The sequence below is a fragment of the Mastomys coucha genome, unplaced genomic scaffold (genome assembly GCF_008632895.1).
Source record: "Mastomys coucha isolate ucsf_1 unplaced genomic scaffold, UCSF_Mcou_1 pScaffold3, whole genome shotgun sequence".
In the NCBI taxonomy this organism is placed as follows: Eukaryota; Metazoa; Chordata; class Mammalia; order Rodentia; family Muridae; genus Mastomys; species Mastomys coucha.
In genome coordinates, this window is record NW_022196909.1 from 68463766 (window position 1) to 68475263 (window position 11498).

The following is an 11498-nucleotide window of genomic DNA, read 5'->3' on the forward strand; positions in this document are numbered from 1 at the left end:
CTTGTAACTTCTTTAATTCTTAAGGTGACCTGTGTAAAGTCTGTTATCTGCTATGCTATCCAAAACAGTTACACTCCCCAGCAAAGCACCTTAGAGAGCTTCAGTTTTGTTCAGAAGTGGCCCTGTGCTGTAACAGCTCAAAGTGGTCTTAGTTGTTCTGAGAGGATCAAAGGCAGTAATACAGGTAAACTGGAAAACATAACAGAAATGTAGGACAGTTTGTAATTTTAAGGGAAATAGTTCATAATGTAGTTTGAATTTTAATGCTATATGTCATTGAAAATTAAACATGAGGATGATACAGTATATGCTTAAAGGATTTTTTTTTAAAAAAACAGGAAGCACAGTCCTATGCAGATGACAACAGCTTGTTATTTATGGAGACATCGGCTAAGACATCAATGAATGTAAATGAAATATTTATGGCAATAGGTAAGATTAATAATATTTGGGTTTTTTGGGGTTTTTTTGTTTTGTTTTGTTTTGTTTTGTTGTTGCTGTTGTTTTTTTGGTTTTTCGAGACAAGGTTTCTCAGTGTAGCCCTGGCTGTCCTGGAACTCACTCTGTAGACCAGGCTGGCCTCGAACTCAGAAATCCGCCTGCCTCTGCCTCCCAAGTGCTGGGATTAAAGGCGTGCGCCACCACCGCCCGGCTAAGATAAATAATATTTAATGAAGCAAAATACACTGTTTCTTCCTCACCCTCCCTAAACCATTTATTTCTTTTTAACTGATTATACTATTTTTCTAGATCCTTTCACTAAGCAATATTTTCTTAGAAATACTGTAAAGGCTGTTTGGGAAGCAGGATATAGTGGCCAGCCTGAGCTAAAGACCTTTCCTCAGAGTTGAGGAAAGTTTAAAAAAAAAAAAAGGCCTGGCAGTGGTGGTGCACGCCTTTAATCCCAGCACTTGGGAGGCAGAGACAGGTGGATTTTTGAGTTCAAGGACAGCCAGGGCTCAAAAAACCAAAAAAAAAAGTCCGACTCTTGTGTCTTGATTCTTTCTTCTTCCTCCTGCTCTTCATCCTCCTCCTCCTCTTCTTCCTTTCTTCTCTATTCTTCTTTCCTTCTTCTTTCTTTAACTATTTCCCCCCTTCCAATAGTGTGAATTAAACTCAGGGCCTCCTCCTTTCTAAGCCGTCTTTACCTACTACCACTGAGATAACCCCATTGCTAGCCCCATTAATGTTAATTTTATATTCATTCATGAATTCATTAAATGTTGGGTTATATAATAGAGGTGAATTAAAAGTTGATCTTACAGTTAAGAGGTAGATTTTCCAAAGGTATATTTACTGAAAAGTAATGCCTCTTATTTGTAAGAAATATATTCCAGGACACTCTGGATGCCTAAAACAGTGGATAGTGTTAAGCCTTCTAATTTGATGCCTTCTCTGTTCTAAGTGTACATTACACACATTCACCATAACTCACACAGAGATGGAAAAGCAAAACTAGCACAGATTTCCCTCCTCTTCCGTTTTCCACAAAGATTCTTTCCTATCTAGGAAAAGGATCAGACTCCTGACCTTAAAAATGGTAGGTAGGTGTTGTACTGCTAAAGTTGTTGAAAATTGTTTTCCTGAGGTTTTTGTTGAATCTGAGTTCAAGTTGGGCTTGGTATGTATCAAAGCTGGATTAGAATGTGGGGTTGTTGGGCCTCAAATTTCACAGTTCTGGGTATATAGGAGTTCTACCAGGTCTGACTTTTTTTTTTTTTTCCAATTTGTTTTGTTGTTGCTTTGAGACAGGGTCTCTCATACCTGAGGAAGACATTGTATTGGTGCTTGTGTTAGTTAAGAGTTTTACTGCTGTGAAGAGACACCATAACCAAGGCAACTCTTACAAGGAAAAGATTTAATTGGGGCCTTCAGGTTCAGAAGTTCAGTCTATTATCAAGGTGGGAACATGGCAGCATCCAGGCAAGCATGGTGCAGGCAGGGTTGAGAGTTCTAAATTTTTGTCTGAAGGCTGGTAGCAGAATACTGGCTTCCTGGCAGCTAGGATCTTACAGCCCACATCCACAGTGATACACCCACACCAATAGGATCACACCTTCTAATAGTACCACTCCCTGAGCCATACAAACCATCACATTCCACTCCCTGGCCCCCCATATGCTTGTCCAAACATATGAATCTATATCAGTGCCACACCTGAACATAGCATAATGCAAAATGCATATAGTCCAACTTCAAAAGTCCCTGTAGTCTTAACGTTAAAAATTCAAAGTCTCTTCTGAGATTCATCCAATCACTTAACTGTAATCCCCAAAGCAAGACAGGAAATCAGCTGGGCAAACTCCAAACTCTGCATCTCCATGTCTGATTTCAAGGCAGTCATCAGATTTCCAGTTCCTTTTTCATCTTTGTTGCCTGCAACAAACTTCTTTCTCCTGGGCTGTTTCCACTCTGTTAGCAGCTTTCCTCAGCAGATAGCCCATGACTCTGGCATCTTGAACATCTTGGGGTCTCCAAGGCAACTATAGTGTTACAGCTTTTGTTTTAATGTCTGGGATCCACACATGATCTTCTGCATTCCTCTAAAAGGTTGGTGTCACTTCTCCAGCTCTGCCCTTTGTAGCACTCTAAGCTCAGGTTGATTCACTCCACTGCTGCTGCCAATTTTAGTGCTTATCCAATGGTACTGGCATTTCCAATTACACTGGGGACTTCTGCTGCTACTGGGCTTAACCAGTAGCCTCTCGTAGGTTGTGTTCATGGTGCCAGACCTCAACTCCTTTGCATGACCCCTTCAGTCCTGGGCCATCAACTGCAACTGAGGCTGCATCTTCACCAGTGGCCTTCTAATGGCCTCTCACAGTGCCAGGCCTCAGCTGTTCTTCATGACTCCTTCATGCCTTTAAAACCAGTATCACTTGGGTGATACTTACACATTACCAAGTACTGCTGCAGCACAAGATACAACCTGGAACACAGCTTCTTTGTGCTCTCAGAAAACACTTTCCTGATTTCATATCTTCTTAATCACCACTAACTTCTTAGCTCCAGCTAACCAGCATCAATTGTCCCAGTAATGCCTTCTATTCTGGACTCTGAAGCCAGAGCCACCTGGCCACACCTGCCAGGTTCTTCTGCTTGCAGGAGCTGAGACATGGCCCCCTTGTTCTATTACGTTATCACTAGCTTTCTGTTTTCCAGTTCCTTCTCTGCCTAAACTCGCTCTGTAGACTGATTTTGAACTCAGAGATCTGCGTGCCTGTCTCCTAAGCACTGGCCTACCAAGCTTGGATTTAAGTTTTTCTTCACCTAGAATTTGTTATCTTCTAGGCTGCCCTTGAACTCAGAGATCTGCTTGTCTTTGTCTCCTGGGATTAAAGGCTTGTACTACCATGCCTGGACCCAAATTTAGCTGGATGGGATCTTTCCCCAAGGTCACTAATCCCTTAATTCAATTTAATATCCTTTAACAGAGGATTCAGCTCCATTTCACTTCCTGGTGCCCCTTAATAATTGAACCATATATTTTATATTTTTCCTTTCTAAGATTGCTCTATGCTTGTTCAGAATGCTCTTCATGAGACTTAACCAGAGAACAAAGACTCTGATGAGCTTTGAGACTTCCTTTGTTAATTCAATTAATCTGAATCTCTTCAGAGATTCAGGCAGACTCTTCAGTCAAGGGCAAAACGTAGCCACATTCTTCACCAAAAGACCACAAAAACAGGATCTAGGCCACATACTGAAATTCTCCAATGAAATCTCTTTGGCCAGGTCCTCACAATTCCAATCACTCTTAATAACAAAATCTAATATTCTTACTAGGATAGCCCATTAAGCCCCATTTAAAACATTCCACTGCTTTCCAAATCCAAATCCTAGAGTCTACATTCTTCAAACAAAAGCATGGTCAGGCCTATCACAGTATCCCACTCCTGGTACCAACTTCTGTCTTAGTTAGGGTTTTACTGTTGTGAAGAGACACCATGACCAAGGCAACTCTTATAAGGACAACATTTAATTGGTGCTGGCTTATAGATTCAGAGGTTCAGTCAGTTATCATCAAGGTAAGAATATGGCAGTATCCAGGCAGGCATGGTACAGGATGACCTGAGAGTTCTCTATCTGAAAACTGCTAGCAGAATACTGGTTTCTGGGCAGCTAGGATGCTAGTCTTAAAGCCCTCACCCACAGTGACACACCTACTCCTACAGGGCCAGGTCTTCCAATACTTCCTCTCCCTGGGCTGAGCATATACTAACATTATCATAGTGCTTTAGGATTATTCTAAGTAAAATAAAGGTTACCTGAACGTGAACACTGTGATACCAAAGTAGTCTGATAACTAAGCCAGCTACTAGTAGGTAGGTAGCATATGCACTCTTGGTGCATTAGACAAGAGATGATCCATGTCCCAGGCTGGAAGGTGGGAACAGTGTAGGATTTCATCTTGTGCCTTAGGAGAACCTACACTTTTGTTTCATACACACTTGCATACAGGTGCTCTTTATGTGGATGTATATGGAATATAGAGGTTAGCAATTAAATATTTTCCTCCATTATTTCTTCATTTCATTTTTAAGCTTGGGGTCGGGGGGGCGCACACGCAGTAATGTTAAAGGCAGGACAGTTTTTGCTAGTTTCCTAATATCATATAGGTTTCAGCTATGGAACTGATGTCATGAACCTTTACCTCCTGAATCATCCTGCTATCTCTCTTTTTTTTTTTTTTTTAGCTCAGATATTTCACGGAACTCAGAGTATTGAAAAATCACAGGATCTTTGCACTCCTCCCTAGTACTGGAGCTACACATTCATAGTTTTATATGGGACCCAAATTCAGAACTTAATGGTTAAAAAACAAACACTTCACTAACTAAACCTGGTTTTTTGTTTGGTTTTTTTCCAAACAGGGTCTCACATATAGACAAGGCTGGCCTGGAACTCCAGATCCTCCTGCCTTGTCTCCCAATTACTGGAATTATAGCATGGAGCCACCATTCTAAGCTGGGCTACACACATGTAGGTTGCAGAAGTAGCTCTGTGGTACAGTGTTTGTATTGTGTTCCTGAAGCCTGAATTCTATTCTCAGCTTCCAGATTTTGTTTCAAATGAAACTATTTCCTTTCTATAAAGAAATAACAAGCTAAGGCTGTGGTGGCACATGCCTTTAATCCCAGCACTTGACAGGCAAATGTAGGTGGATCTCCAGGTAAGGCCAACCTGGTCTATAGAGTGAATTCCAGGACAGCCAGGGTTATACACAGAAACACAAACACATGTGTTTGGGATTGAGGTCTTTCTTTGATAAAGTTAGCTTATCAAATCTCATAGTATAGTCCAGTTAACAAAAAGAGTCCTTACTGATTGATGTTCACTTCCTTCCACCTCCTCATTTGAATCAGACGTGATTATAGAAAGTCCACAGGGGGGTAGGCTAAAGGGAGAGGTTTATGCTCACTATAAAACCCACCTTGGTGTTTATTATAATACAATATATAGTGCTAGCTTATTCAGTGTCCTCAATTGTAGGCTTGTGGGTCCTTCAAAGCCACGGGGCTTTGAAGCTCGAGGAGGCAGGACACGGCAGGTTTGACTGCACTTGTCCCATGCCACACGGGCTTGTATTGTAGGGAGGCGCCCAGGTGGGAAAGAGCAGTCTGGAATGCAGGACAGCCAGAGCTGGGGTGGGAGGGAGGGGCGCTTGGGGAGTGGGCAGTCCTGGAGTCTTGGAAGTGGCTGGGGCTATGGAGTTCCCAGGCTTTTGAATACCCACCCAGTCTTGGAAGTCTCAAAGAGCTGAAAACAGTGTGGCCTCCTGGGCAGAGAGTCCTTGGCTTAAAGGCAGGCCTGGGCTTTATGGTGGTCATGGCTGGGAGTGCAGAGAGGCCTTCTATGGGAGATGAGACAGCTGCTCTGTAGGCAAAGGCCTTTTCTATGGCTCCCCACTGCTGATCCCAATAAAGACAGTCTGTAGTTCCGAATCATCTATTGCCATGGTGGAAAGGGATGTGTAAAAACCATACCCCACTTCTCAGGTAGGCTTGAGATTAAGTACCTTTTATAGGGAAGAATGTCTGGGAAAGGAAGCTTATTGTCTACACCCTCCAAGCTTTTATGTACCTCATTAGCACAGAGATCTGGCTTGAACCTGTGTGACCATAGGTCACGTAATTTTCCTCATCTACCTGTGGAGGGGCTTGGGGTGTTGCCCTTATGTGACTGATTGCCACAAATCTGGGGGGCTGTGGCTAGTGAAGGCCCTGGTGCCCAGGAGCTGGTGAAGCTATTACCTTCCCTTCAGGGTCTCCAGGGGTTCTAGCCTTAGCTCAACCAGGGATCAGGCTACCTTTTCACAGGCCTCTTCTCTACACCTAAGGCCATTGCTAGTTCCTTTACTGGGCATTACATGTAAATACATCTGACTGAACATTTATCATTATTGTACTTTATGGAACCTTCTCTAGAGTAATTTCTAGGGTGGGTCAGTGGAGTCTCCCTTCCCAAATATCAGTGCTCGCTGGGCCTGCTTCCCGAAGCTAAGATTCTAAAGATAATATTGATGTGGAAGAAAATAGGGAAAATAAAGGGCTAGAAAATGGAGGATGAGGGGTATAGGGCTTAGTGATAGTTAACTTGTGTAATGTGTATGTAAGCCCCAGGTTTCCTAGAAAACAAAACCAAGGTCCAGGATTTAGGTGGGCTTTGGACATAAAGCACTACTCCTAGTAATATTGCTGCTTAGTCCTCAGGATTAAGCCATGTATCTATCTAGGAGGTGAACTTTTAGTGGGGAGCATATTCCACAGAACCAGTATTAGCAATATAGAATTCACAAAGCTATTCATGTATATTAAGTATTGGTATTTGTAGATCAAATCAGAGTTTGTCATAGCCCAAGAGGGAAAAGAAGTTATCGTTCACGTAATTGCTTGATAGTTAGGTTACACAATAAAGTTTGGTTGGGTTGATAAATCTGTCAACAGAATTTGTTCACATCCTGACTTGTTCTTAGGATTTTTTGTGGTAGCCCAGAGAATGTTGCTATAATGTGAGATTCTTTATAAATTTTGTAGCTCGCCATGGTCTAGTGACTTGGATTATATGTATGTCTTGCTTGGTTTTGTTTTTCAAAATGCTACTCGGGCTAATCTTGACTTCTAGGCTCAAATGATTGTTCCAACTCATTCATTCTCCATAGTGAATCATGGTAATTACTGTTATGTCTCACCATGTCCACCAGTTTGTATATAATAGAAATTTAATGATAATAAAACAGGCTAAGTTTAACTAAGACTTGCCTAGTGTACACAGGACCCACTACAATATAAAGTACCAGAAATCAAGTAAACTATGTGATTTCTAAGGGAATTGATAGAAGTTTAAATGGTATGTCTACAATTGGCCTCTACCTACTACTACAAAATACTAAGAGATTAAACTCCTTTAGTACAGCAACCTGTGGGGATGGGGAGGTTATTGTTTAGGGGCATGTGTTTTTATTTTTGTGGATTGTTTGGTGCTTTGTTTTGCTTTTTGGCATTTAGTAAGTAATAAACATTTGAAAAGAGCAATCAATCAGTCATATAAAACTTTGGAAATAACCCAACTGGGAAAGTATTATAAATAAGCAGGTCTAAGTGATTTTAATATGAATGATACAATTTTGCTTTGTTTACTTCTCAGCTAAAAAGCTGCCAAAGAATGAACCACAGAATCCAGGCGCAAACTCGGCCAGAGGACGAGGAGTAGACCTTACTGAGCCTGCACAGCCAGCCAGAAGCCAGTGTTGTAGTAACTGAGCTCCAGTGTGAACTTCCTAAATGGCAAAAACCATGGAGTTGGGAGCAATTTAGCCGGCCCAGTGTGACTTCCAAAAAGAGACTATGGTAGAATCAAGTTTCTAATACTGAATTATTTTGAGTGTTTTGAACTTAATTTTTAATAACATGCATGTGTTCCTCCGGCAGTAGAAAGGAAAATGAGAACTGTGTATACACTTGTTCCATGGGAAAGTGCAGGGGAACAGTTGTCTCCAGTGGGTATGGACCCACTCTTAACCCACCCAGTCTCCACACTGGGATAATAGTCAGGTATGATGTATTCAAAATTACTAATGTATGCATTAGAGAAACATTTTTAGAAGACTAAAAATATTTATGCTTAGCAACAAAAGCCAAGCAAACGGTAATTTGATTCTTAAAAACTCTACATTTCACATATTAATAAAGCAATCCCAAGAAAACAGTCCTATATCTCCAGAAAAAGGGAATATAGGTGGCGTCTTAATTTTATTCAGTCCCGTTATTCCTTAAAATTTGATTAAAAAAAAAAGTCACATGTAACCCCATCCTTTTTAGGAATATAAAAACTGATAAATACATTTTAATGGATAGTGGTCCCTTCATATGAGCTTCTTTTAAAAAAATGTAAACAAACCAGGTATCTGCTTTCTATTTAATCACTGTTGGCTATTACATAGAGGTCTGTCTGGAACAGGGAGGGGGCTCTGCTTCCCTTTGAACATAATTAGCAGTGCACTAACAATTATGTACATTCAAACTTGATTATTTTAAATATGATCTTCAGCTGTACTGTAAATAGAGTACTGCATTGTAGTCTCCATGTTTATTATTTCCTGTAATATTTAAGAATGGCCTAAACATATACAAAATGTACAGTTACTAAAACAGCTAATTATTTCTTTCTCCCCGATGAAAGGAAGGGGCTTTGCTGTTCTTACTTGGCTAGAACCATAATAAACAATGTACTTGCAATTTGTAACATAAGTATTACAATGTTATTAGTAATAATCTTGAAAACTTGTTTTTTGAAGTCCATTTTCTTTTAATCAGTATATTGCACTAATTATTTTAGGTATTTTCATTATATGAAATCTACCATGTGTCAGATGATTTAATCTATTTAAGTGTTGATCTGCTAGCAGAACTTGTACATTTTACAGTAACTCAAAATTAGTAACGAAAACAGTTCACCAGTGTTTAGTTTTATATTGAGGTGCTCAGGTTGGAATAAAGTGGTATAAAAAGCAACACTGAGTTTTTTCTGTCATTGGCATAAAGTATACACCACAATACACATGATGTATAAGCTGCAGCTTTTGTGTTTCCTTCCTGTTCTGAGGAACGGTTTTCACAGAAGTCTACACAGACTAGCAAAGTACCACTTGCTGTTCCAGGTCATTGGAATGTTTTTATTTCTTCCTGTGAAACTCACTTCCATTGAGAAACATTACCATAACAGTGACGCTGTCTCTGGAACCACCTTCTATTGCAGCACTTACAAGTTCACAGCCAATGTACTCAGCTGCACCTTTATAGAAATTATTAATACATAGTTCTTCCTCACTTTCCTGCTTACTGTCTAGAGCGGGTAAGCTGTTATTTTCTTTTGTGCTGCAAGGGGTCACTTCTGGAGGAAATGTTTCTGAAGATACAGCCTGGTGACTGTAAGCTTCAGCATATATTGAGCCAGATAAGCCTGTTACATCTGTAGTTGGTGTGATGTCTTCATTTTCAGGCTGATACTGGAACAGCACGCGGATGCTACTGTCTGCTGGGGAAAAGAGGCCTCTAGATGGCCGGAGCTTGTCTTTAGGACCAGAAACATGTCTGTCTTTGTATGCATGAAACAAGGTGATTACCAGTGCAGTGACTTCCTTCTTGTCCAAAACTTGCCAAAGTCCATTAGTGGCTAAGATGAGAAACTGACATAAATCATCTATAGGGACAGAAATTGTTTGCGGGACTGGAATAATGGACTTTTTTAGTCTGAGGTTTCCATGGAATCCAAGACCCCTAGTGGTTTTGATGTGTCCATCCAAGAGGCCATAGGGGTCATCTGAGCTGATCACTGCTTCACTGGTAAGGACTCTTCTTCTTTCTTTGCTGTTTCGTGTAGTGTGTTCCTTGGTCAAGCAAAACCCTTTTCCATTTCTGCATAAGACTGCTTGCACATTTCCTAAACAAATATTTTGGTTTTTAAGAGAAAGAGATCAAAAGATTAGTCATCACTTTGTATTAACATATGCAACTTACGAATTCTGCTTCAATGCTAAACACAAAGTATGACATGTAAATATTTCTAGAATATGTAAGCTGAACACTGTACAGATACAGTTCTGAACTGGGAAACCACCTAATTCAAATCTCAGTGATAACCGGTAGAATTTAAAACAAAAACTATAGGTCACAAAAATAATTTCTGAATTAATTTTTTATGAAGCTGTTTCAAAGTATGTTTTCTACTGTTTCTTAACATCTATTCAGCAGATTTTTAAAATACTCAAAAGATTTTTTTTAAAATGTTTAAATTATGTGTATGTGCACATGAGGAGGATGGGAGCCTGTAGAGTCCAAAAGAGAGTATTGGATCCCCTAAAGCAGAAGTTAGTTTGCCATGACCCACTTAGATAAATGCTGGGAACTGAACTCTTTAACTCTCTAGGGAAGCAGCAAGTATTCTTAAACACTGAAACATCTTTCCAGCACCAAGTAATTAACAATCAAACAACAACAAAAAGTTCAGTGGGGCTTGGAGAAGTGACCTAGCAGAGGACCTGAATTCACTTGCTGGCATCCATGTAGGTTAGCACTCAATTGCTTATAATTTCAGGTCTAAGGAGACCTGATGTTCTTGGCCTCTGAACTTGTATGCACAGGACCACGTGCATAAACATAAAAATAATAAATCCTTAAGGGACAAAAACTCCTGGGGACTGGTAAGAAAATTAAGTAAAGGTAGCTGCTACCAGGCCTGCTCATCTTGAGTTCAGTTCTTGAATCCAACATGGTGAAAAGAATTTTCTCCTACAAGGTGCTCTCTGACCTTCATATACAGGTATACACATGCACACAGTAAATAAAAAATGGATGTATAAATGAACAAAGTGTGTATGTATGCGTGTGTATGAATGTGATTGGTGAAAGTTAAAACCCAAGTGTATTTGGGATATGGATGATAAAATTCCAGTGTTAAGTGTCCATCTTAGATTTCTCTAATGTATAATTAAACAGTAAGTTCTATAAAAATTCATATTGGGAAATGGCAGCCACATTAAACTCAATACTGATAACTGAAGTCTCAGTAAGAGATAGCAGTATGGTGTGATCATGGTTGAGATAAACCTGTGATGTTTGCGACACTTTGCTTCATTAGACTTCATTGTCCTGAAGTCTAATGTGGTCCAAACAGATTAAAAGATGCTGTTACAAGTGGATTGGACTTTTTGTTTTGTTTTTCCTAACATTTTAGAATCATATGTTTAAGAACAAGCAGTACTTCTCAGTACAGTATTGTGATTCACAACTGAATGTACAATGTGAGGTGGCATTGGTATCTGAATACTCTATCCCTGAAAATTAAAATTCCTGCTCTAATATACCAAATCTAAAAGCAAAATTTTGTGGGGCCAGTGAGATGTTTCAGTAAGTAGAGACACTTGACCTGTTTGACCTAGAACCCATATGGTGGAAGGAGAGAACCTGATCCCCAAAGCTACCCTTCACCTCAACATG

At 40.0% G+C, this 11498-nt stretch overlaps 2 protein-coding genes across 3 annotated transcripts in view; one reads left to right on the forward strand and one right to left on the reverse strand.

Moving 5' to 3' along the window:
- Rab5a (RAB5A, member RAS oncogene family) overlaps positions 1–9010 on the forward strand; it is a 30074-nt gene extending 21064 nt beyond the window's left edge. Inside the window, exons 5-6 of the mRNA XM_031346813.1 lie at positions 339–432; positions 7648–9010. Coding sequence (XP_031202673.1) covers positions 339–432; positions 7648–7763 — 210 coding nt within the window. The 3' untranslated portion in view covers positions 7764–9010. The remainder of the gene's footprint in view (positions 1–338; positions 433–7647) is intronic.
- The window catches only part of Pp2d1 (protein phosphatase 2C like domain containing 1), a 61793-nt gene continuing 59247 nt past the window's right edge, over positions 8953–11498 (reverse strand). Inside the window, exon 3 of one of the 2 annotated variants that reach the window (XM_031346812.1) lies at positions 8953–9942. In XM_031346812.1, coding sequence (XP_031202672.1) covers positions 9176–9942 — 767 coding nt within the window. In that variant the 3' untranslated portion in view covers positions 8953–9175. The remainder of the gene's footprint in view (positions 9943–11498) is intronic. The other variant, XM_031346811.1, reaches the window with a different exon arrangement.